At 39.8% G+C, this 27,345-nt stretch overlaps 1 protein-coding gene across 1 annotated transcript in view; it reads left to right on the top strand.

Moving 5' to 3' along the window:
* atad2b (ATPase family AAA domain containing 2B) overlaps positions 1-27,345 on the top strand; it is a 200,965-nt gene that overhangs the window by 116,151 nt on the left and 57,469 nt on the right. The window contains exons 11-17 of the mRNA XM_063036823.1: positions 1,848-1,963; positions 5,241-5,415; positions 5,515-5,603; positions 9,423-9,582; positions 12,038-12,128; positions 12,851-13,162; positions 16,470-16,608. Of these exons, the coding sequence (XP_062892893.1) occupies positions 1,848-1,963; positions 5,241-5,415; positions 5,515-5,603; positions 9,423-9,582; positions 12,038-12,128; positions 12,851-13,162; positions 16,470-16,608 (1,082 nt within the window). The remainder of the gene's footprint in view (positions 1-1,847; positions 1,964-5,240; positions 5,416-5,514; positions 5,604-9,422; positions 9,583-12,037; positions 12,129-12,850; positions 13,163-16,469; positions 16,609-27,345) is intronic.

Genomic DNA, 27,345 nt, shown 5'->3' with positions numbered 1-27,345 from the left:
TTTCTTCAAATTTTAGAACATAGAAACACAGAAAATCTACAGCACATTACAGGCCCTTTGGTCCACTATGTTATGCCGGCCATGTAACCTACTCTAGAAGCTGCCTAGAATTTCCCTGCTGCGTAGCTCTCTATTTTTCAGAGACCAATGTACTTATCTAAGAGGCTCTTAAAAGACTCTATTGATCTGCCTCTACCACCTTCGCTGGCAGTGCATTCCAGGCACCCAGCACTCTCTGTGGATGCCTCTGACATCCCCCTTGTACCTACTTCCAAGCACCTTAAAACTATGCCCCTTCATATTAGCCATTTCAGCCCTGGGAAAAAGCCTCTGGCTATCCACTTGATTAATACCTCTCATCATCTTATACACCTCCATCAGGTCACCTCTCATCCTCCATTGCTCCAAGGAGAAAAGGTCAAGTTCACTCAACCTATTCTCATAAGGCATGCTCTCCAATCCAGGCAACATCCTTGTAAATCTCCTATGCACTCTCTCTATTGTATCCACACTCTTCCTGTAATAAGGTGACCAGAACTGAACACAGTACTCCAAGTCAGGTCTAACTCAGGTTTTGTGTAGCGGAAACATTACCTCATGGTTCTTGAACTCAATCCCACGGTTGATGAAGGCCAACACACCATACACCTTCTTAACAACACTGTCAACTTGTGCAGCAGCTTTCATCCATTGTCTTTTAGATTTTGTACTCTTGCTCCCTTTACATTTCACCTGGATAACCCCAATCTACATTTACACAATCACCACTCATACACTCCTCATTTAAGCTCAAGCTTGTCTCCCTAGATTCTGGAATTGGTAACTGCTTTTGAAATATTATTAACATTCAATTTTTCTATTCATTGAATCTTTAATAATTGTATTCTTGTGCTACTCGGGAAAAAAAAGTTTTAAAAACAGTTCTCAAACCATTAATGTGTTTGCCTGAATTTTTATAGCACAGCCTTGTACCTTCCATGTTTGAATGGTGTAAATGAGCTCAGCAATCAAAACTATATGCGGTATATTTGTTGCTGTATTGTTCAGATTCATATTGTCCAGTATAACATTACCTTATCCTACAATAAAAGAGATATGTAAATGCAAGTTGTTATCCCTCGTTATATATATTGAAATCTGTTATTTTCCCTATGTGTTGGCCTGTGCTTTCTGTTTCTTACATTCTTTAAACTATTCATCACTACCTTCAGGGTCTTCTTCTATGTTGTGTCTCTTGGCCTCATTAGTTTCTATTTCGATCTTTACTCCCCTCCTTAAATTGTTGTCTAGCAGTTGTTCATATTAAATTTCATTTGTCATCTATTTGGTGTTATTTTCTTAATCTTTTCAGGCTGTGCATTTGTTTTGCTGCTGTTCCTTTTGACATTGATGTCATTAGTTTTGTTTCTGTCAGCAGATTATTTACCTTGTAAAACAACAATCCTCCTTACAGCTAGTTAAGATACTCTTGAAGCATTCTTGAGCCTTTTTTTTCAAATAAACAGCTAATTGTTCACTATCCTGTTAAAAGTTGGTTCAGGCAATTGTATAATAGTTGACCAGGCTTTTTACATAACAATTAGTTTTCTTTTGTATATATAATGTTAATTTTGGCAAACAACTCAGCTCAGTCTGTAAACTCAACATGTTGGTTTTGCATTTGTTATATTATTTAATACATACCAGTTAGCCAATGAGTTTTTATTATAACCAAGTTTATTTTCAGTGCTATTTTTATTAAGCTATAAATCCAATATATTCTACAGTTCATTTTTAATGATGTAGTTTACATCAACCTTGTGAAGATTTATGATTCCTCATTTAATTTTTATGAATTGTTTTATTAGGTTCGGTTTGATAGTGTTGGAGGGTTAAGTCAGCATATTCAAGCTCTTAAAGAAATGGTTGTTTTTCCTCTACTCTATCCTGAAGTATTTGAACGATTCAAGATTCAACCACCAAGGTATTGTTTTTAAATGTTAGAATTGAATAATGGGATATTTTCCTTCCAGTCTCCAGCATCGAAGTCCTTCAGCTCTGCACAGCCTGCTTCTATGTCCTTTCTTGCTCCAAAAGCCTGTCTGCCCCATTGAATGTTTCAGCCTTCTCTTGCCATCATTTGTTTCTGCCTTGACTTTTTTCCCCTTTTCGAGTCCCTTTGCACTTGCATCTATGAAACCTGTGCTCACTGCCACTTCAATATTTTCCATATTTAGTCTGTTTGTCCCATCCTGTGCCAAGATGGCCTGATGATCCTTCACTTTGTTGAAGAATCTTCCTCCACCTCTATCCTCATTTGTTCATGTGAAATTGTCTTATATTGAACAGTTTCTCCTTTAACTTTGCATCAGAGTCATATTTTAGTTTAGGGAACACACAGGAGTGTAAGCTATTCTGTTACTCACTAGCATATGTGGATATGCTTCAGCCCTACCTGGGGGTTGATGGTGCTTCCCACATCCATTTTTTTCCTGATACATTGACAATTATATTGGTGCTGCTGCTTCTTTCGGAAGAATTAGATTTGATGATCATTTGATCATTCCCACTCTGTTTTCACTTTTCACGTGGCTTTTATCTTCCTTGACTTCTCCAATTCCATCTCAGGGAATAGGTCAGTGAATAATATCCATTATGTGTTGAGATATTCCCTCAGTTATAACACAAAGCATCTTCCCACCCTGTTTACTGGAAAATTATTCCATTTGTATTGTATCTATTCTGGTGATGAGACTTCCTATACCAGTGCTTCTGAGATGCCTTTGTTTTTCTCTATAATTCTCATTCTCCTTTCCAGGGTTGGTATAGCCTTTGTACAGCATTTCTCTATTCATTCCACTTCTGCTCTTAACTTTTCTCCTTCCAACCAGAGCAAATGTAGGATTTCTGTTGTCCTCTCCTTCCTCTCGGCCATCACCCACTGTAATTTTTGTAATTTCCAGGCATATCTTCCCCAGTCTTCTCCTTTCAGCATTCCAAATGATTTGTTCTGTCTGTGATCCTCTGGTTTTCCCTGCTATCTCCATGAGCATCATGACCTATAACATTGTGAAGTTTCCCATCCACCCTGCTCATGGACTGTTGAGGCTACGTAGCATCCACAACAGGACCACCAGACTCAAAAACAGTTATTTTCCCCTTGCAGTAAGGCTGATCAACACATCCACCCACTAATCCACCCCTCCATATCCCCTACCACCAATACTTTTATCATTTCCTGTATTACATATTTGTATTTATTGTTTTTTAATATTGTGTTTCTTTTGAGCTACATCAGATCCAGAATAACAGTTATTTTGTCCTCCTTTACACTTGTGTACTGGAAGTTACATTAAGCAATCTTGAAAACCCATTCCCTTTCTCATAGCACTTTCCCATGCAATCAAGGAGGGTGCAATACCTGTTCTTTTGCCAACCCTGGAATTAAGCAATCTTCCAGATGCAGTGTTTACACTTCCAGTTTAACATATTGCATTTAGTGTTTGCCTTGCTCAACACTGAAAAAGCCAGATTGAATCACTGCTTTGCAGAGCATTTTCATTCATTGTGCTAAGGTATCTGTGAGCTTCCAGTTGACTGCTATTTTAAATCATGTCATTGTCTTTTCCCCTTAACTCTGTCTGGCTTACCACACTGATCCACTGTAGGCTCATTTTACTGCACCTTATCTTCCATCAAGGGACATTCTAGCCTTCAGGACCCAGTGGTGCTTTGTGGGTAACCAGTCTTCTCTGTTTATATCGCAAGTGGCCAGTTCTGTCTATTTTGTAATATTAGCTTGACTTTAGACTAATCTTGTAGAGGTACTTCTGTTTGGCCCAAGTGTTGTTTAACTAAGATGATTGACAATGGACAGCTTATTTTTGTAGTCTTGGATAACAATATGGTTAGTCATTAAGCATGCTGATGATCACATCACTTTTACAAATCATGCAGTATGTTATAGGGAAGTGTACATGAAAGAGCAAGGCGTTTTCATTTTAAAACTTTAATGTATTTGAGTAAATATTCAAATAAAATACATTGTGCAAAATTTCTTGTACTTCAGATTGCATTTTGTATTGTTAAGTAATTAGTAGATTCAGATTTATTTTAATACCTTGTAATTCAGAAGTGTTGTGTTTATTGTCTTCTGACCTGTGTTTGTGATTGACTATAGAATGTTTGGATATGGATTCAGATGTGGGTATAACATCTGTTTAAACAAGGATCTGTAGTTGACTACACACTTTACAGAATATGAAAATAGTACTAATTTAAGTGTCATGTAGTGATATTAGTTATTCTGTTTTTAGTGATTGTATAAAAGGCATGTGACTTCTTTTGGTAACAGCTGTCAACAACATTTGTATGGTATCTTTGGAGGAAAAAACAACTTAAGGTGCTTCAGTAACTATCAAAAAAGTAAAAGTTCTTCCTAAATATTCTAATATGAAGCTCAATTGACATAGTCTGTTTGTTTACTTAGCTCATACTTGTTGGTTGCTCAACAGAGTTAGAGTATAATGATTGTTTAAAGCAATTACTTCAAAGTTCAAAGTAAATTTATTATCAAATTACATATATGTCATCATATAAACCTTGAGATTTGTTTTCTATGGGCATATTCAGTAAATCCAAGAACCATAATAGTCAATGAAAGTCTGCACCCAACAGGACGAACAACCAATGTATAAAAGACTACAAACTGCAAACACAAAAGGAAAAAAGAAATAATTCTATAAATAAGCAATAAACATTGAGAACATGAGATGACGAGTCCTTGAAAATGAGTCCATAGCTTGTGGAGATAGTTCGGTGATGGGGGGAGTGAAGTTATACCCACTGGATTAAATATAGGATTTCTTTATTTTATTGCTGGAAGCCATGGTACTTTTTAACTAATATTGTCTGTCCTGATATGTTTATTAGTTCCTCCATATGAAGAAAATCTATGATTTTTGACTTAGAGTAAATAAATGTTTACTCTTTAAATGAAAGAAATGTGTCTCTTAAGCCACACTTTGATCTTAGTTCAATGATTGCAGATTCAGACCGAGATGGAAAGTTCTGAATTGAGACTTACCTTGGAGCCCGAACTATGTCATTGGGTTTGAGAAGGTTCGATACCATTTTTTAGATGTAGCATTAACTTTAGGTATGTTAGTCAAGGGCTTTAATATAACTGGAGGAGAGGAGAAATAGGAAATGTTTGTGAAAATATGTCCATTTATAAATCCCATTTTTGTTGAATGACGTAGGGGTTGTTTATTCTATGGGCCTCCTGGAACAGGCAAGACCCTGATGGCCAGAGCCTTGGCGAATGAGTGCAGTGTGGGAGACAAGAAGGTTTCATTCTTCATGCGGAAAGGTGCGGACTGCCTGAGCAAGTGGGTAGGAGAGTCTGAGCGCCAACTCAGGCTGCTGTTTGATCAGGTAAAGAAAACTTTTGCTAACATATTTCCCATTGATATTGCATAATTCTTCTTTTTATATAGAATTTGTAGGCCTAGTTCAAAATTTAATTTTTTATAGGCTTACTTAATGCGACCGTCCATAATTTTTTTTGATGAAATTGATGGCCTGGCACCAGTTCGTTCAAGCAGACAAGATCAAATTCATAGGTAAGGAATTATGAATTCTGTTGTAGCTGCAATCTTGTGAAGTTGCTTGGAGGGCAAGAATTTGCCAGCTTATTTGATATATGAACATGTTGAACACCATTACTCAAAACCTTTGCAGTTGCCACATCCAAAGGATTATTCCTCTAATAGTAATAGAAATAGCAGGAAAATCAATTATAAAGCCTGTGTTAATTTATTTGTTTTCCTGAATACTTTTCCATGTTGAATTTTTAAATGTTTTGGAATGAGCTAGCATAGAATAATTTAATACTATAGAATAATGAAATTCTCATTTAACGTATATTAATTTGAAATTCCATCTGTACCTGAAAATTTAGAATTTGAATTCAATGCTAAATTTAAAACATTTTGCCGTGGGTAGTTGTCTAGTTTTTGTTATGTGGGTCGATAATGTGTGGGGAGTAGGAAGATGGATGCACACTTCTATCTCCTTAGCGAATTGATAATGCCAACTGTGTTAACTTCTATTTTGAATACTCTCCTGCCCTTAATATGTATGGAATATTTGGATCAATTAAAATAGGTTCTTCTGCATGGCTTGGTTATAAGCTACACTGAAGTAACAAAAATGAATATCATACATTTGTTCTGCTTTCTTATAATTTTGCTAATCAGTCCATTTAGTCGCTGTACCTTTGCAGAACTGAAGTGCACTTAAGTTTTAAATTGATCTTTTATATCACTTTGCCTGAACTTTTACAAGTATGAATATTGAATATTCTCTGCATTGGTTTTGTCTATGTGCCTGATAATTTGACAAATTTCATTAGATTGAATATTTATTTTGACAAATTGATTTTTCACTGCATGCACTTTATCCCCCTTTTATACCAGCCCTGATGAAAAATAGTGCTGCTTTATTAAGAATATGACAGATCTTGTCTTATCTTGAGTCAGTAAGGTAACACACATCAAAGTTGCTGGTGAACGCAGCAGGTCAGGCAGCATCTCCAGGAAGAGGTACAGTCGACGTTTCAGGCTGAGATCCTTCATCAGGACTAACTGAAGGAAGAGCTAGTAAGAGATTTAAAAGTGGGAGGGGGAGATCCAAAATGATAGGAGAAGACAGGAGGGGGAGGGATGGAGCCAAGAGCTGGACAGGTGATGGCAAAAGGGATATGAGAGGATCATGGGACAGGAGGCCCAGGGAGAAGGAAAGGCGGGGGGGGGTGGACCCAGAGGATGGGCAACGGGTGTAGTCAGAGCGACAGAGGGAGAAAAAGGAGAGTGAGAGAAAGAAATGTGCGTATATAAATGACGGATGGGGTACAAGGGGGAGGTGGGGCATTAGCGGATGTTAGAGAAGTCACTGTTCATGCCATCAGGTTGGAGGCTACCCAGAGGGAATATAAGGTGTTGTTCCTCCAACCTGAGTACGGCTTCATCTTTACAGTAAAGGAGGCCGTGGATAGACATGTCAGAATGGGAATGGGATGTGGAATTAAAATGTGTGGCCACTGGGAGATCCTGCTTTCTCTGGCGGACAGAGCGTAGGTGTTCAGCAAAACTGTCTCCCAGTCTGCGTTGGGTCTCGCCAATATATAGAAGGCCACATCGGGAGCACCGGACGCAGTATATCACCCCAGCCGACTCACAGGTGAAGTGTCGCCTCACCTGGAAGGACTGTTTGGGGCCCTGAATGGTGGTAAGGGAGGAAGTGTAAGGGCATGTGTAGCACTTGTTTTGCTTACAAAGATAAGTGCCAGGAGGGAGATCAGTGGGGAGGGATGGGGGGGGGGACGAATGGACAAGGGAGTCGCGTAGGGAGCGGTCCTTGCGGAAAGTGACGGGGGGAGGGAAAGATATGCTTAGTGGTGAGATCCCGTTGGAGGTGGCAAAAGTTACGGAGAATAATATGTTGGACCAGGAGGCTGATGGGGTGGTAGGTGAGGACCAGGGGAACCCTATTCCTAGTGGGGTAGCGGGAGGATCGAGTGAGAGCAGATGTGAGTGGAATGGGGGAGATGCGTTTGAGAGCAGAGTTGATGGTGGAGGAAGGGAAGCCCCTTTCTTTAAAAAAGGAGGACATCTCCCTCGTCCTGGAATGAAAAGCCTCATCCTGAGAGCAGATGCGGCGGAAACGGAGGAATTGCGAGAAAGGGATGGCATTTTTGCAAGAGACAGGGTGAGAAGAGGAATAGTCCAGATAGCTGTGAGAGTCAGTAGGCTTATAGTAGACATCAGTAGATAAGCTGTCTCCAGAGATAGAGACAGAAAGATCTAGAAAGAGGAGGAAGGTGTCGGAAATGGACCAGGTAAACTTGAGGGCAGGGTGAAAGTTGGAGGCAAAGTTAATAAGTCAACGGACTCAGCATCCATGCAGGAAGCAGCGCCAATGCAGTCGTCGATGTAGCGAAGGAAAAGTGGGGGACAGATACCAGAATAGGCACGGAACATAGATTGTTCCACAAAGCCAACAAAAAGGCAGGCATAGCTCGGACCCATGCGGGTGCCCATAGCTACACCTTTAGTTTGGAGGAAGTGGGAGGAGCAAAAGGAGAAATTATTAAGAGTAAGGACTAATTCTGGTAGACGGAGCAGAGTGGTGGTAGAGGGGAACTGATTAGGTCTGGAATCCAAAAAGAAGCGGAGAGCTTTGAGACCTTCCTGATGGAAGATGGAAGTATATAGGGACTGGACATCCATAGTGAAAATAAAGCGGTGGGGGCCAGGGAACTTAAAATCATCAAAAAGTTTAAGAGCGTGAAAAGTGTCACGAACATAGGTAAGAAGGGATTGAACAAGGGGGGATAAAACCGTGTCGAGGTATGCAGAAACGAGTTCGGTGGGGCAGGAGCAAGCTGAGACAATAGGTCTGCCAGGACAGGCAGGTTTGTGGATCTTGGGTAGGAGGTAGAAACGGGAAGTGTAAGGTGTGGGAACTATAAGGTTGGTAGCAGTGGATGGGAGATCCCCTGAGCGGATAAAGTCGGTGATGGTGTGGGAGACAATGGCTTGTTGCTCCTTAGTGGGGTAAGTCAGTAAGGTATTTAGATGCCTCTGAGATTTTACACTCACTAGTTGAGGAATGCTGAGCTTAACTCCAAATTCTGTAATAGTTTTTCTGTTCGTATTGGAGGATTGGCTGGGTACAGTGGTCCAGTGAGTGGCACTGCTACCTCTCACCACCAATCACCAGGTTCAGCCCATCAACCTATCAATCTGCATGTCTTGGGAAATGTGTTTCCACATGCTTCCTTGAGATGTGTGTTTATATGTTAATGTTAATGGCAGTGCAAATTGTGATAGAATCTGGGGTGAGTTGATTGGATATTGCAGAGAGTAAAATAGGTTTGGTATAAATGGGTGCTTGATGTTCAGTATAGACTCGTTGATGGGCTTGTTTACTTTCTGTATAACTATTATTTAGGACTACCATCTCTTCAGAAAAAGAAGTTGTATTTGTAAGTCCTTTTTAGTTTCATCAAACTTCATGGTTGAGTTTCTCTTGTAGATTCATTTTGAAAGTTGGTCTATTAGAACCTCTGCAGTTTTGGACAATATTCTTTGAGTAGTTGTCCATTCCTAATGTAACATTTATCTGTAGGATAAACTTGATGAGCATTTTTATTTACAGTTACCCAAGATGGACAACCTGAACAACACTGTACTTTCATAGTTATGATCCATAATGTTTTTTGAAGTTACTATCTGGTGGCCAAAGCAATTGAAATTTACAGTTTTACATCTAGTTTTACTCTCAGTGTTGTACTCTGTATTTGATGGTAGGAATGCTGTTGTGTTGTGACTGTTCATATTTATCAATGAGGATAAATGACTAATTCTTGTGTTTTTCAGTTCTATAGTGTCAACATTACTGGCACTGATGGATGGACTGGACAATAGGGGGGAAATAGTTATAATTGGTGCTACAAATAGACTTGATTCAATTGATCCTGCACTCAGAAGACCTGGTCGTTTTGATAGGGAATTCCTTTTTAACCTGCCTGATAAAAAGGTAGATGAAAAATATCTTCTGATATATTTCCCCCTTTTATAAAGCTCTTCTATTAGTACCTTTCTTATGGCTCTTGTCCAATCTTAGCAGTAGTAAGCTGCAATTTTTCGTGATTTTGTTTAGTTCCAAATAATTCCAATAAAACAATGATTTGGTCATATCAGTAGTAGTTTACTGAGAAGCACAACACAATGACAAAAGATGTGCATGTTATCCAAGTATCTGACAAATCCCAAATTCCACTTAAAAATAAACTTAACTGTCCAACAGTGTTTTTTTATATCAACATTCTGTATAACTATGTTATGGTTGTAGGGAGAGTATCATGTTGTCTATATATTAAAGGCTCTGCAGCTTTCTCTAATGTCTTAGTTGCTCCACATACATTTATATGCATAATCTAACTTTCTCATCACACAATTCATTGCAACTACATTCTTATCAAAGGTGTTAAAGGGATTTCTGCTGGAATACTTAAGTGGAAGTAATCTGTTTTAGGGATTTGAATTTGGTGTATTCAATTTGGTGCTGGTTGGCAGAATAGTTTAGACCTTGTGCTTTCACCGTCTGCAGTTGGCAATGTCTTTGACCTCTGTGTTTGTGGGCGTTGTCAAAGTCCATTCGGTAGTGCTAGGTGAGAGGCCTAGCATTCCTTGCTTGAAGTCTGCTTGTCATTCATGGCTTGTTCCATTTTTTTGAACAGCCACAACGTAGAGGCCCCCAGTAAGGTTATTCCAGTGGGTGCAACATCAGGTAAATATGACGATAGAGTTTCTGGTTGGCTGCCAGTGGCTAGTGGCTTTCCTTCCTTCCCCAACATGGTATTACAGGAAAGATTGTTGCTTGGATAAAATAGTGGCTGATGGGCAGGAAGCAAAGAATGGGAATAAAGGGAGCCTTTTCTGATTGGCTGCTGGTGACCAGTGGTGTTCCACAAGGGTCTATTTGGGACTGATTCTTTTTGCGTTATATGCCAGTGATTTGGATAATGGAATTGATGGCTTTGTTGCAAAGTTTGCAGAGAATACAAAGAAGATAAGCGGAGGGACAGGTAGTTTTGAGGAAATATGGAGGCTACAGAAGGATTTAGATTAGTAGAATGAGCAAGGAAGTAACAGATGGAATATGATGTCAGGAAGTATATGGTCATGCACTTCGTTATAAGAAATTAAAGGGTTGACTATTTTCTAACTGGAGAGAAATACAAAAATCTGAGGCACAAAGAGATTTGGGAGTCCTTGTGCAGAATTTCGTGAAGGTTAATTTTCAGGTTGAATCTGTGGTGAGGAAGGCAAATGCAATGTTAGCATTCATTTCATGAAGACTAGAATGTCAAAGCAATGATGAAATGTTGAGACTTTAAAGCACAGGACAGACCTCACTTGGAGTATTGTGAGTAGGTATGGGTCCATTATCTTAGAAAAAATGTGCTGAAACTGGAGAGGATTCAAAGGAGGTTCATGAAAGTGATTACAGGATTAAACAGCTTGTCGTATGAAGAGAGTTTGATGGCTCTGGGCCTGCATTCACTGGAATTTAGAAAAATGAGGGGTGGCCTAATTGAAATCTATCGAATGGTAAAAGTTCTTGATAGAGTGGATATGAAAAGGATGTTTCATATGGTGGGAGACCAGAGTAGACAGCCTCAAAATAGAGGGGTGTCCTTTTAGAACACAGATGAGGAGGAATGTCTTTAACCAGAGAGTGGTCAATCTAGAATTCTTTGCAACAGGCAGCTGTGCCAAGTCTCTATGCACATTTAAGGCAGAGGTTGATAGGTTCTTGAGTGGTCAGGAAATGAAGGGATTGGTTGGGGTGGGGGGAGGGAAAGGCAGGAAGTTGGGGCTGAGACGGAAAAGGATCAGCCATGATGAAATAGCAGAGGAGACTCAATGGGTCAAATGGCCTAATTCTGCTCCTATATCTTGTGGTCTAGATCAATTCATAAAATACTAGTTTTTATTTACATTGTTGTTTAGATGATAAAAAATAACATTGGTTAAAATATTTTTATTTCCTCCTCCATTTGCTATAATTCTCTTTCTAAATTGTGTCTTGTGTGATTCAGGTGCTATAGTCCACTCTTGGTAATTTCATAGGAACATAGCTGCAATGATTGATCACTGAAAGGGACATTTAGAAATGTCCATAACACAAGATTGATCTGAAATTTCCTAAATTGAGACTAAATCAAAACTCAAATCTCCTAGATATGGAAAGGAGTATTTACTTAGAGCTCTGGGGGTGGTGAGGAATGCAGTGGCTTTGAATATGAAGTGATTAATTGAATGTTCAAGTTATAAAATTTTGAATGCATGTTTTTGTTAGATTATTGATTAATTTACTGAGAAATAGGTATAATAATAGAAATTGTGCAAAATCAATATTGTGCAGTTGTATATTTCTGATTTGAAGTGTTTAGCCTACATCTTGTTGTTTTTGCAATCTCATATAGGCACGGAAGCACATATTTCAGATCCATACCAGAGACTGGAATCCAAAACCTTTGCAGGGTTTCCTTGAAGAATTAGCTGAAAAGTGTGTAGGTGAGTTAAAATATTGATATTTCTATTCATCATTGCATGTATTAATAAAGTATTATGATGACTAATAGTTACTTGAAAGAATTGTATTGTTTTAACTGCAGTGAAAATAAATGAAGTTGTGTGATTGATCTATTTCAACTCTGTTTCATTGGAAACATTGTTGAGTTACATTGAATATATAAAAGCCTGTTCTTCAACTAGTTTTATTTTTTAAAATGTATGCAAACATTTACTTGGTACTTGACTTATTTCTACATTCTTAATTGAGCTCCATGTTTAAGGGTGTCTGATTTTTAACTCTGCATTTTCAGTAGGATTGGAAGTTAAATGGTAGTATCTTTTATCATCTATTTTAATAGATATTTTTAAATGTGAGCCTTATGAAATACATTGTGTTTCAAAATTAATTCTCAGCATATGGGTGTCACTGGTGGAACTTCCAATTTTTTCCTGATGTAATTTACCCTAAAGTCAGAAGTATTTTTGTTCAAAGTGCTTATTACTTGCCTACTATTAAATATTTCTAAACATGAATGAATGAAAGGATACTATACTGGATATGTAAAACATGCATCTTATTTGTATATATTTCTGTCCTCTTGAATCAAAAGCAGTTTATGCTTTCACAGTTTAAACTCAGGTTTGAAGAATTGTTGTAAAATGAAAGATTTGTTTTGGTTATTTTCTTCTCTTTAAAAAGTATTTAATTTCCTTCTCACAAGGGTACTGCGGAGCTGATATTAAAGCACTTTGCACTGAGGCAGCCTTGTTTGCCCTTCGTCGACGTTACCCTCAGATTTATGCAACCAGTCAGAAGCTGCAGCTGGATGTCTCATCTATTGTCATAAGTGCACAGGACTTCTATCTTGCCATGCAGAACATTGTGCCTGCTTCTCAACGAGCTGTGACCTCATCGGGAGAAGCACTATCACACATCATTAGACCTCTGCTGGAGAATGCCTTCAATGGAATTCTGATTGCTTTGTACAAGGTTTTTCCTCATGCAGAACCAACACCGAATGACAACAAAGATGGTCTGTATTTAAATTGCATTTTATTGCTGTAGTCTTGTTACTGCTGCATGGCTAAGATAAACTGTTTTTGTGATTGGGGTCCAGAAAAGTGTGATATTAAGTAATTTATGTGTTCACTTAAAATATACACTGTTGTTACACTAATACTTTTGAATTTTGGTGAAGGTTTATGGAAAATTTAACCAACTGTACAGACTTAACAATTACATTAATTAATGTATTTCCATGAAGGGTTTCTGCCTGAAAAGTGAACTGTTTATTCCTCTCCATTGATGCTGCCTGAATTACAGAGTTCCTTAAGAATTTAGTGTGTATTGCTCTGGATTTCCAGCACCCGCAGAATCTCGTGTCCACTTCTGAATTGACAATTGACTTCCATTAGTGTGGAGACCATAACTGTACACAATATCCTGGCTGTAGCCTAACCAAAATAATATTGTGGTGAGCATTTGGTCCATAATGACAGATGAGGAAGCTCGCTAACTCATCAACTGTTTTATTGTGATAAACACAAGACAGACCGGGCACCATGGCCCAGAGAGTGAATGCCACCAGTCTCATACAGACAGGGGAGGTGACCATCGCACAACCCGGTTACAGTTAGGGTGACCCACAAATACACAAAAAAGGAAAATTGTATAACCCAAGCTAAAATGTAATGAACTGGAACTTCCCACCATAATCCCACAAAAGCATATTAACAGAAGAACAATAAAGAGCGCCAGCCATTAGAAATGCAGGGATGGGCTCGACCACGCCCCCTCCAGACCGGCACAATATAAAATTGTATCATGACCTCCATGCTCTTATATTTTATATTCTAGCAAAAAGTAAGTGTTTTTTACACCTTCTGCATCATCTTATCCAATGGGCTGCTACCCTTGGGGATCTACAGGCTCGTACACCAAGGTGTATAGTATGGCCTATTGCTATTTGAAGTTCCAGAATATATCACCTTGCACTTATTGAGTTTAATGCCCATCTTCCATTGTTCTGCCCAGCCTATAAGCTGATCAGAATTGTTCTGTGCCCTAAAATGTTCCCCTTCATTATCATTAGAGTGAGGCCCTCCATTGATCGAGATCAACCATAGATGTTGCATCGTAGCTGTCTACGTGAGGTGTAAGCCAGTATGCACGCCAGGGCAGTACAATATGGAGAGCAAGCTGTTGGCCGTGCAGCAGATTATTCCTCTCCACACAGTGGATGAATACAAAAGAAATCAGAGATGGATACAGTTTAGCAGAAGTTGCCAGTCAGTATTGAACTCATAAGTCTGCCTTTGTGACTCCAGCTCTGGATTTTTTCTTGATGTTTCCTCCTGAAATTTTCCCTATGTGTGGGTATAGCCACCAGACAGCAGAGGTTTGAGATCAGTTTCCTTCTCCTAGATGAACTACCAACTATTGCTGACGAACCCCATCCGCCTAAAGCAGTTGGTTTTAAGGTGCCAGTAATACACTATTACCCCTTCTGTCAGTAGAAAGTTATGCTAGGTTTAGTAGCTAAGCCACACATGAAGGCCAGAGGTGGACATGGTTATCAGAGGATCTTTGAGACACAAGTCATTGGGAGCATTTAATAGGTAGTGGGAGCTTATCCCACTACTTCCCCCAAACCAATATCAATAACAATGATAAAAACAGTAACCACCATTATTAATAACAACAATAAAATTTGCATAATCTGAAAGCCTAGTTGTATTTCATACATTCACATTCCAATCACCAATTTGTATAATGAACAGTAAGAGTTTCAATACCAGTCCTCGTGGTACAGGCTTAGTTGTAGGCTTCCATTCACAAAGTAACCTTCTGCCCTTGGTCATAAACCATCCATTATGAAAATGAGTTAATTAATAAAGCAAGAATTATTTAGTGTGGATTTGTGTGATCTGTTTACTTTTTTAAATATTGAAGTGATTTGTAATAATCCTGACACTTGCAGCTTAGATTTGTATTGGGAAGCCATACCATCAGCAAATCAGGTGACCACAAAGTGCCAAATTGCTGCAAGAAAAAGTCAAACCGAAACTTCTCCTGGGCTGTAACCAAAACTTCTCTACTCCTTAACCCACTTTTGTTAAAATTGGATTGTGTTATTCAGGCTGATCTCAGTTATATGTTATATACCATCATTCTGTTGATTAACATTTATAGTTTCCATTGAGTTCAGACTGTTTTGATGGTCATTGCTCATGTTGGACTTGTACAATTGTTCGGCTGTTATAATTTTTTGGATGCTTGTTCTTTCTGTGTTGACTTGCTAAGCCAGGTTCATTTGACTGTCGTATTTGTTCATTCATACACACATATATAGAATTAAATTATAGTCAGAGCTCAGTTTATTTCCAGTGAGAGTTATCTTGTTGCAATTTCAATAGAATTAGAGCTAAAATTACACCATTTTTTTTAATGGTGTGCTTGTTAGTGCTTTCTGATCTCATTAAGAATCCAAAGAAAGACATGATGGACATTATAACTCTGAATAAAAAAAGCTGTATTAATTAACCTAACTACTAAACTGAAAATGACAAGGAGCATTTTTCTCCTAAAGGTAACATTACTGCATAATTTAAAGTTGGTAATGTTTCTCTTTGAGGACTTCATTGTTTAAGCCAAATGTGTATAATTCTTGTGGTTTTCTGATGGGAAGCAGCTGATCCATAAGATACATAATTGAAATCTGAAAATAGTATCATTTAGATTTTCTTTAAGATTTGTTGATGAACAGGCATAGAAATGTGAGTCTAGCTTTGATCAAAATGAACTTTTTTTAAACAGCAAAACAAATGTAACAACTTATAAGTGAGAAAAAGAAACTTTAACACATTTAATGTCATTAATTTTGTTAGTCATTTTGGAACATTTAACATTAAAACTTGACTGTTATTTTAAAATACTTTTCTAATATTTAGTTTAGGACTTGATTTAATGTGTGTAGTTTGCCAACCTGTAATTAGCTGGTGTGATATAATTCTATTAGCTCAAATTGTTGGCTACTACTATAAACTGATAATAAATATAGTTCATAATAAAGGTACACTTGTTGAACACATTAAATTTTTGGATGATGTAGATGTTTTTCAGATGATCAAGATTTTATGTTCAGTAGCTGGTTAATTTATGTGTTTGCATTGTGAATTCCTTTTTGGTACTATTGTGATAAAATACATTGTTAGAAAATGTGATATTTTGAAATGTCTGAGAGGTTTATGATTTTCACATACCTTTATATCTGTATTGTGCTTTATAAAACAGCTTAAGAGATATTACTCTATTACCTTACACTTGATTTCCTTTGTCAGATGCTATGAACCACATTCTGGAAGATTACATCCACAGTGATGATGAGGTTGAGCAAACTATTTTTGAGAGTTCTTCACTGGGATCACCAAAGAAAAAAACTCCAGCTACTAAACATAAACCCTTTATGCACTTCTCCATGTGAGTACCTAGATATAATGTATTGAAAGTATGCTGTTTGGCTATTAAGTTCTATTAACATAAAGGTACAGTAAAAGTTCCCCTGTGCAAAAGGCTTGTTGGATTTCTGATGTTTTAAATTTATGTAGGTAAGGATTAAATAATTACAGGTAAAATAATACCTGTTCAATGTGTTTTAATTTTCCCCAGACATCATGTATTTTGCATGTTAATTTCCTGTTGGTTATGTTCACCTTAAAATATAGGTGAACAGTGAACATCTTAAATATAAACAAGACAAACTCCGAATAATTAATAAATGACTTGTATGTTCATCTCCTGACATATCATTAGAGTAATACTATTTGCTTGGTGCCTGCTAAGTGCATTGAACTAGTTCAGTGTGTTCAAGGTTTGCACTGGGTGATAAGTGTTGACTTTGTCACAAGGAAACATTGACAATTAAGTGAACTTAATTAAATCAGCTTAAATTTTTATAATTTGTTCAAGAAAGTCCCATATTATTAAAGAATAATTGAAAATATATGTGATTGGAGATTCAGTTTCATTGCAGATTTTGCCCCAATGTGATTGAAAAGCTGTTGAGCTTGGTGTAAACTATTTATCATTTTATTATGTGTGTGCCATTCCAGCACACCTGTTATTGTGCACTGGAACTTCTGGGGAAGTGATCGCTAGTTAGAAATGTTGATGAACTTTTAATTAAATAATAGGTTGAGATCTTTTTCAATGCAAGAATTATTGTAGGAAAGGTGATGTGCTCAGGACATGGATCAACACCCGGAATTATGATGTTGCAGCCATTAGTGAGACTTGGTGGTTGCTGGAGGGACAGGACTGGCAGCTCAGTATTCAGGGGTCCCGTTTTAGACGGGACAGATGGAGCGATTATAGGAGGAGAGGTGCTGTTACTAGTCAGGAAAAATGTCACAGCAGTGCTCCGTCAAGACAGACTGGAGAACTTTAATGAGGTGTTATGGCTGGAACTGAGAAATAGGAAAGGTATGATCACATTAATGGGGCTATATTACAGACTACCTAACAGTCCTAGGGATTTAGAGGATCAAATTTGTAAAGAGATCACAAACTGTGGAAAGAAACATAAGGGTGTTATTGTAGGTGATTTTAGCTTTCCACATATTGACTGGGAAATCCACACTGTAAAAGGACTAGATGGGAAAAAGTTTATCAAAAATGTGTTTAGGAAAGTATCCTTCATCAGCACATGGAAGTCCCAATGAGAAAGCGTGCAATATTGGATCTTATATCGGCATCCATTAGTCTTGTGAGACCATGGATTTGCGCCTTGGAAGCTTTCCAGGGCGCAGGCCTGGGCAAGGTTGTATGGAAGACTGGCAGTTCCCCATGCTGCAAGTCTGCCCTCTCTATGCCACCGATGTTGTCCAAGGGAAGGGCACTAGGGCCGATACAGCTTGGCACCGGTGTGGTCACAGAGCAATGTGTGGTTAGGTGCCTTGCTCAAGGACATAACATGCTGCCTCAGCTGAGGCTCGAACTAGCGACGACTTAACCACTTGGCCACATGCCAACACAATATTCTGCTATTAGAGAATGAGACAGGACAGGTGACTGAAGTTTGTGCAGGGGAACACTTTGCATCCAGTGACCACAATGCCATTAGTATCAAAGTAAATATGCAGAAAGATAGGTCTGGTCTGTGGGTTGAGATTCTAAATTAGAGAAAGGCCAATTTTGATGGTATCAGAAATTATCTGTCAAGTGTGGATTGGGACAGGCTGTTTTCTGGCAAAGGTGTACTTGGTAAGTGCGAGGCCTTCAAAAATTTGAGAGAACAAAGCTTGTATGTGCCTGTCAGAATAAAAGGTAAAGATAACAAGTGTAGAAAACTTTGGGTTTCAAGAGATATTGCGGTACTAGTTAAGAGGAAAAAGGAGACGCATAACAGGTATAGGCAAGTAGGAACAAATGAGATGCTTCTGGAGTATAAGCAATGCAAGAGAACACTTGAAATTGGGAAAGCTAAATGAAGGCATGAAGTTACTTCTAATGAAGGAAAATCCTAAGGGATTCTTCAGGTATGTTGAGCAAAAGGATTGCAAGGGACATAATTGGTCATCTGGAAGACCAGAATGGTTATCCATGTGCAGAGCCAAAAAAAGAGATCTTAAGTGAATTCTTTGCATCTGTATTTACTCAGGTGATGGGCACTGAGTCTATAGAAATGAGGCAAAACAGCATCAACTTCATGGACTCTGTACAGATTTTGGAGGAGGAGGTGTTTGCTATCCTAAGGCAAATCAGGGTGGATAAATCTACAGGGCCTGACAAGGTGTTCCCTGGGATCCTATGGGAGGCAAGTGCAGAAGTTGCAGGGGCCCTAGCAGAGATATTTAAATATCCTTAGCAAAAGAAGAGGTACCAAAAGATTGGAGGATAGCCAATGTTGTTCCATTGTTTAAAAAAGGCTCTAAACAGAAACCCAGAGAATTATAGGCTGGTGAGTCTGACGTCAGTTGTGTGGAAGTTATTGGAAAGTATAGTAAGGGTCGATGGCCGGCTGGTGGCGTAGTGGCATTAGCGCCAGACTTCGGAATGAAGGCTCCCGAGTTCGAATCCAGCTGGCTCCGTTGCACGCTTTCCATCCGTGCTGGATTGAGCATTAAGCTAGCAACTTGGCCTCGTAAAAATAAGAAAGCCTGCTGATAAAAAAAAAGCGCCGTCATGACGGCATCCCGATGACTCCACTCGGAGTTAAAGGCTTTCTTCTTCTTCATAGTAACGGTCGATATATTAGTATTTGGATAGACGTGGGTGATGAAGGATAGTCAGCTTGTTTTGCGCATGATAGGTCATGTCTAACTAATCTTGTAGAGTTTTTCAAGGAAGTTATCAGGAAAGACGATGGAGGCAAGGCAGTGGATGTTGTCTACATGGATTCTTGTATGGCACTTGACAAAGCTTCCACATGAAGCTTCAGTCGCTCGGCATTCAGGCTGAGATAGTAAACTGGATTAGACAATGGCTTTGTGGGAGAAGCCAGAGAGTGGTGTGCCACAGGGACTGGTGCTGGATCCGTTGTTGTTTGTCATCTTTATCACTGATCTAGATGATAATGTAGTGAACTGGATCAGCAAATTTGCGATGACGCGAAAATTGGTAGTGTAGTGCACAGTGAGGAAGGCTGTTATGGCTTGCAGAGGGATCTGCATCAGCTGGAAAAATGGGCTGAAAAATGGCAGATGGAATTTAATGCAAACAAGTGCGAGGTTGTGCACTTTGGTAGGACCATCCAGGGTAGATCTTGTACAGTGAACGATAGGGCACTGAGGAGTGTGATAGAACAGAGCAATCTGGGATACAGGCTCATAATTTGTTGAAAGTGGCATCAGATAGACAAGGTTGTAAAGAAAACTTTTGGCACATTGTCCTTCATAAACCAATATATTGAGTACAGGAGATGGGATTTTGCAGGGTTTGGAGGACCTGAGTTAAAAGGAAAGATCAAATAGTTTGGGACTGTATTCTTTAGAACTTGCAAATTTGAGAGGAGATTTGATAAAGGTATACAAAATTGGGGGGTACAGATATGGTTAGGGAGGGTTTAAACTAACTTGGCAGGGGGATGGGAATCAGAATAATAGAGTGGAGGAGGGGGAAAACAGAAATAAGTCTCGATAGTGAGCAATAAAGATGTCAGAAAGGACAGGCAGGTGATGGGGCAAATTTGCAGCCATTGGGATGAGTTGCAGTGCAATAAAGTTGCAGTGCAATCAAAGCAAAAAGTACCAAATACTGGACTTAAGGTGTTATACTTAAATGCACACAGCATAAGGAATAAGGTGGATGATCTTGTTGTATAGCTACAGATTGGCAGGTATGATATAGTGGCCATCACTGAGACGTGGCTAAAGGATGCATGTCTCTGGGAGCTGAACATCCAAGGATACACGGTGTATCGGAAGGATAGGCAGGTAGGCAGAGGGGGTGGCGTGGCTTTATTGGTAAGAAATAATATTAAATGATTAGAAAGAGGTGACATAGGATCGGAAGGTGCAGAATCTTTATGGGTTGAGCTAAGAAATTGCAGGGGTAAAAGGACCCTGATGGCGTTTATATACAGGCCTCCTAACAGCTGCAGTGATGTGGACTACAGATTACAACAGGAAATAGAAAAGGCTTGTCAGAAGGGCAGTGTTGTGCTAATTGTGGGGGATTTTAACATGCGAGTGGATTGGGAAAATCAGGTCGGCACTTGATCTCAAGAGAGAGAATTTATAGAATGTCTACGAGATAGCTTTTTAGAACAGCTTGTTGTTGAGCCCACTAGGCGATCGGCTGTACTGGATTGGGTATTGTGTAATGAACCAGAGGTGATTAGAGAGATTGAGGTGAAGGAACCCTTAGGCAGTGATCATAACATGATTGAGTTCACTGTGAAATTTGAGAAAGAGAAGCTGAAATCCGATGTGTCGGTATTTCAGTGGAGTAAAGGAAATTACAGTAGCATGAGAGAGGAACTGGCCAAAGTTGACTGGAAAGGGACACTAGCGGGAAGGACGGCAGAGCAGCAGTGGCTCGAGTTTGTGAGAAGTGAGGAAGGTGCAAGACAGGTATATTCCAAAAAAGAAGAAATTTTCGAATGGAAAAAGGATACAACCATGGCTGACAAGAGAAGTCAAAGCCAAAGTTAAAGCAAAGGAGAGGGCATACAAGGAAGCAAAAATTAATGGGAAGACAGAGGATTGGGAAGTTTTTAAAAGCTTACAAAAGGAAACTAAGAAGGTCATTAAGAGGGAAAAGATTAACTATGAAAGGAAGCTAGCAAATAATATCAAAGAGGATACTAAAAGCTTTTTCAAGTATATAAAGAGTAAAAGACAGGTGAGAGTAGATATAGGACCGATAGAAAATGATGGTGGAGAAATTGTAATGGGAGATAAGGAGATGGCGGAGGAACTGACTGAGTATTTTGCATCAGTCTTCACTGAGGAAGACATCAGTATCCCGCCACTCAAGGGTGGCAGGGAAGAGAAGTGTGCGCAGTCACAATTACGACAGAGAAAGCACTCAGGAAGCTGAATAGTCTTAAGGGTAGATAAATCTCCCGGATGAGATGGAATGCACCCTCGTGTTCTGAAGGAAGTAGCTGTGGAGATTGCGGAGGCATTAGCAATGATCTTTCAAAAGTCAATAGATTCTGGCATGGTTCTGGAGATTGTAAATGTCACTCCGCTATTTAAGAAGCGGGCAAGGAAGCAAAAAGGAAATTATATTGCATCGGTGGTTGGGAAGTTGTTGGAGTCGATTGTCAAGGATGAGGTTACAGAGTACCTGGAGGCATATGACAAGATAGGCAGAACTCAGCATGGATTCCTTAAAGGAAAATCCTGCCTGACAAACCTATTACAATTTTTTGAGGAAATTACAAGTAGGCTAGACAAGGGAGATGCAGTGGATGTTGTGTATTTGGATTTTCAGAAGGCACTTGACAAGGTGCTGCACATGAGGCTGCTAAATAAGATAAGAGCCCGTGGAATTACGGGAAGGTTACATACGTGGATAGAGCGTTGGCTGATTGGCAGGAAACAGAGTGAGAATAAAGGGATCCCATTCTGGTTGGCTGCCGGTTACCAGTGGTGTTCCACAGGGGTCTGTGTTGGGGCCACTTCTTTTTACGTTGTACATCAACGATTTGGATTATGGAATAGATGGCTTTGTGACTCAATTCATCAAATTTTAAGAAAAATATGAATAGTTTTAATTTCCAACAATTTTTAAAAAAGCTAATGAAAAGTAAACATAATTCAAATTGTACATCAACTTAGTTAATTCAGAAAGAAAAGAAATTGTCATACCTCGACACTGTTTTATCACCCCTTGTTCAATCCCTTCCGACCTATGTTCGTGACACTTCTCACGCTCTTAAACTTTTCGATGATTTTAAGTTCCCTGGCCCCCACTGCTTTATTTTCACCATGGATGTCCAGTCCTTATATACTTCCATCCCCCATCAGGAAGGTCTCAAAGCTCTACGCTTCTTTTTGGATTCTAGACCTAATCAGTTCCCCTCTACCACCACTCTGCTCCGTCTAGCAGAATTAGTCCTTACTCTTAATAATTTCACCTTTGGCTCCTCCCACTTCCTCCAAACTAAAGGTGTGGCTATGGGCACCCGTATGGGTCCTAGCTATGCCTGCCTTTTTGTTGGGTTTGTGGAACAATCTATGTTCCGTGCCTATTCTGGTATCTGTCCCCCACCTTTCCTTCGCTACATCGACGACTGCATTCGCTGCTTCCTGCATGCATGCAGAACTCGTTGACTTTATTAACTTTGCCTCCAACTTTCACCCTGCCCTCAAGTTTACCTGGTCCATTTCCGACACCTCCTTCCCCTTTCTAGATCTTTCTGTCTCTGTCTCTGGAGACAGCTTATCCACTGATGTCTACTATAAGCCTACTGACTCTCACAGCTATCTGGACTATTCCTCTTCTCACCCTGTCTCTTGCAAAAACGCCATCCCCTTCTCGCAATTCCTCCGTCTCCGCCGCATCTGCTCTCAGGATGAGGCTTTTCATTCTAGGACGAGGGAGATGTCTTCCTTTTTTAAAGAAAGGGGCTTCCCTTCCTCCACTATCAACTCTGCTCTTAAACGCATCTCCCCCATTTCATGTACATCTGCTCTCACTCCATCCTCCCACCACCCCACTAGGAATAGGATTCCCCTGGTCCTCACCTACCACCCCACCAGCCTCCTAAATGGTTGAAAAATAAATTCAGAACATATTATGTGATTATTATTTATATATGCTCATAATAAACTTTACCAGACCACTTTCTAAATAATGATAAGTTTTCCTGACAGAGAATATTGGGAATTATAAGGACATTATAAGGAATATTGGGAATTAAACTAATATGGTGGGGGGATAGGAGTCAGTATGATAGAGTTGAGAATGAGTCAGCAGGTTTAGAAGTAGATGATGGGCGTAACATGAATCGAATGAAGGACAAGCCAGTGATTGGGTACAAATGCAGACAGAGCAAAGAGTTAAATTGTACCACAGTCAAAATTCAAAAAGGCGAAGCATTTGGAATAAGGTGGACAAACTCGTGGTGCAGTTAGGGATTGGTCAGTATGATATTGTGGGCATCACTAAGTTGTGTCTGAAAGGCGGCCAGGTTGGGAACTTAACATCACACAAGGATATACTTTGTATTGAAAGGACAGGCAGGAAGGCATAGGCATTGGTGTGGTTCTGTTGGTAAGAGATCGAATTACATCATTAGAAAGAGGTGACGTTGGGTCAGAGAATGTTGAATCTTTGTAGGTGATGTTAAGAAATTGCAAGGGTGAAAAAAGCCATTATGGGAATCCTATATAGGCCTCCAAATAGTAGCCAAGATGTGGGGTTGAGATTGCAAAGGGAGTTGGAAAAGGCATGTAATAAAGGTAATGACGCAATTGTAATGGGGGACTTCAATATGCAAGGAATTAGGAAAAGCAGGTTGGTGTCAGATTGCAAGAGAGGGAATTTGTGGAATGCCTTAGAGATGGTTTTTTAGAGCAGCTTGTGCTTGAGCCGACTTGGGGAAGGGCTATCTTAGATTGGGTGTTGTGTAATAACACTTATCTTATTAGGGAACTTACAAATTCATACTGTAATTTGAGAGGGAGAAGCATAACACATACATCAGTATCGCAGTGGAATAAAGGGAATTACAGAGGCATGAGAGAGGAGCTTGCCCAAGTGGATTGGAGGAGGATATTGGCGGGGATGTCGGCAGAGCAGAGATGGCTGAAGTTTCTGGGAATAGTTCACAAAGCACAGGATAGATATGTTCACAGAGGAAGAAGTTCTCAAATGGCAGGGGGAGGCAACTGTGGCTGATAAAGGACTGCATAAAAGCCAAGGAAAGGGCATATAAACTAGCAAAAGTGAGTGGGGAGTGGCAAATTGGATGACTGGGAAGTTTTTAATCCAACAAAAGGCAACTTAAAAAAAAAAGAGGGAAAAGATGAAATATGAGGGCAGACTAGCCAATAATATAAAGCAGGATATCAAAAGTTTTTTCAGTTTTATAAAGAGTAAAAGGAAGGTGAGGGTTGATATTAGACCACTGGGAAATGATGCTGGTGAGGTAGTAATGGGGGACAAAGAAATGGCAGATGAACTCAATAAGTATTTTGCATCTGTCTTTACTGTGGATGGCATTAGCAGTATGCCAGGTGTCTGTGAGTGTCAAGGAATAGGAGTGAGTGCTGTTGCATAGGAAAAAGTGCAAGGCAAACTCAGAAGTCTTGGATAAGTCACCTGGGCCAAATGGACTACGTCCCAAAGTCCTGAGAGAAGTTGCTAAAGAGATAATGCATGATTGGTCATAATCTTCCAAGAATCACATGATTCTGGCTTGGTCCTGGAGGACTGGAATATTGCACATGTCACTCCATTCTTTAAGAAGGGAAGAAGGCAAAAGAAAGGAAATTATCTTAACCTCAGTGGCTGGAAACGTGTTGGAGTCTATTATTAAGGATGAGGGTTCGGGTACTTGGAGACTAATGATAAAATAAGTTCAAGTCAGCATGGTTTTTGTAAAGGGAAATCTTGTTTGACAAATCTGTTTGAGTTCAAGAAAGGAACATGCAGGGTGGATAAAGGAGAGGCAGTGGATGTCATTTACTTGGATTTTCAGATGGTGGTTGATAAGGTGCCATACATGAGGCTGCTTAACCATATAACCATATAACAATTACAGCACGGAACCAGGCCATCTTGGCCCTTCTAGTCCGTGCCGAACTCTTACTCTCACCTAGTCCCACAGACCTGCATTCAGCCCATAACCCTCCGGAATGGCTGACAGGCAGGAGGCAGCCAGTGGGAATAAAAGGGACCTTTTCTGGTCGGCTGCCAGTGACTAGTGGTGTTCCTCAGGGGTCAGTATTGGGACAGCTGCTTTTCAAGTTGTTTGTTAATGATAATGGAATTGCTGGCTTTATGACAAAGTTTGCGGATGATACGAAGACAGGTGGAGGTGTAAGTAGTGTTGAGGAAGCAATGCAATTGCAGCAGGACTAATTGGAAGAATGTGCAAAAAAGTGGCAGATAGAATACAGTGTTGGGAAGTATATGATAATACATTTTGGCAAAAGGAATAATAGTGCGGATGATTATCTAAATGGGGAGATGGTTCAAACGTTAGAGGGGCAGAGGGACTTTGGAGTACTTGTACAAGACTCCCAGAAGGTTAATTTACAAGTTGAGTTTTGGTAAAAAAAAGAGGCAAATGCAATTTTGTCATTCATTTCAAAGAGAATAGAATTTAAGTACAAGGAGATAATGCTGAGGCTTTATAAGAGATTGGTCAGGCCACGTTTGGAATATTGTCAACAATTTTGGCTCCATATCTCAGAAAGGATGTGTTGTTATTGGAGGGAGTCCAGAGGAGGTTCACAAGGATGATTCTGGGAATGAAGCGCTTAACATATCAGGAGTGTTCGGCAGCCTGTACTCATTGGAATTTAGAAGAATGCGTGGGAATCGCATTGTAACCTACCGAATACTGAAAGGATTAGATAGGGTGGATGTGGAGAGGATGTTTCCTCTGGTGGGGGTATCCAGAACTAGAGGGCACAATCTCAAAATTGAGGGGTAACCCTTTAGAACAGAGGAATTTTTTTATACAGGGAATAGTAGAAACATAGAACATAGAAAGCCTACAGCACAATACAGGCCCTTCGGCCCGCAAAGCTGTGCCAAACATGTCCTTACCTTAGAAATTACCTAGGGGTAACTCATAGCCCTCTATTTTTCTGAGCTTCATGTACCTGTCCCGGAGTCTCTTAAAAGGCCCTATCGTATCCACCTCCTCCACCGTCGTTGGCACCCCTTTCCACGCACTCACCACTCTCTGTGTAAAAAAAAACAACAACAACAACAAACAAACTTACCCCTGACATCTCTGTACCTACTTCCAAGCACCTTAAAACTATGCCCTCTCGTGCTAGCCGTTTCAGCCCTGGGAAAAAGCGACTGACTGTCCATACGATCAATGCCTCTCATCATCTTATACACCTGTATCAGGTCACCTCTCATTCTTCATCACTCCAAGGAAATAAGGCCGAGTTCACTCAACCTATTCTCATAAGGCATGCTGCCCAATCCAGGCAACGTCCTTATAAATCTCCTCTGCACCCTTTCTATGGTTTCCACATCCTTCCTATAGTAAGGCGATCAGAATTGAGCACAGTTCTCCAAGTGGGGTCTGACCAGGGTCCAATATTACTGCAACATTACCTCTCGACTCCTAAACTCAATCCCATGATTGATGAAGGCCAATGCACCGTACACTTTCTTAATCACAGAGTTAAGAAAGAAAGTGGTGAATTCTGTGGAATTCTCTGCCACAAGAAACAGTTGAGGCCAGTTCATTGGCTATATTTAAGAGGGAGTTAGATATGGCCTTTGTGGCTAAAGGGATCAGGGGGTATGGTGAGAAGGCAGGTACAGGGTTCTGAGTTGGATGATCAGCCATGATCATACTGAATAGCGCTGCAGGCTCAAAGGGCCAAATGGCCTACTCCTGCACCTATTTTCTATGTTTCTATGAGTCAACCTGCGCAGCAGCTTTGAGTGTCCTGTGGACTTGGACCCCAGGATCTCTCTGATCCTCCACACTGCCAAGAGTTTTACCATTAATACTATATTCTACCATCATATTTGACCGACCAAAATGAACCACCTCACACTTACCTGGGT

Source organism: Mobula hypostoma, chromosome 2 (assembly GCF_963921235.1).
Source record: "Mobula hypostoma chromosome 2, sMobHyp1.1, whole genome shotgun sequence".
Lineage (NCBI taxonomy): Eukaryota > Metazoa > Chordata > Chondrichthyes > Myliobatiformes > Myliobatidae > Mobula > Mobula hypostoma.
The sequence above is the reverse complement of the archived record's forward strand: the minus strand, read 5'-3'. Positions and strand labels throughout refer to the sequence as shown.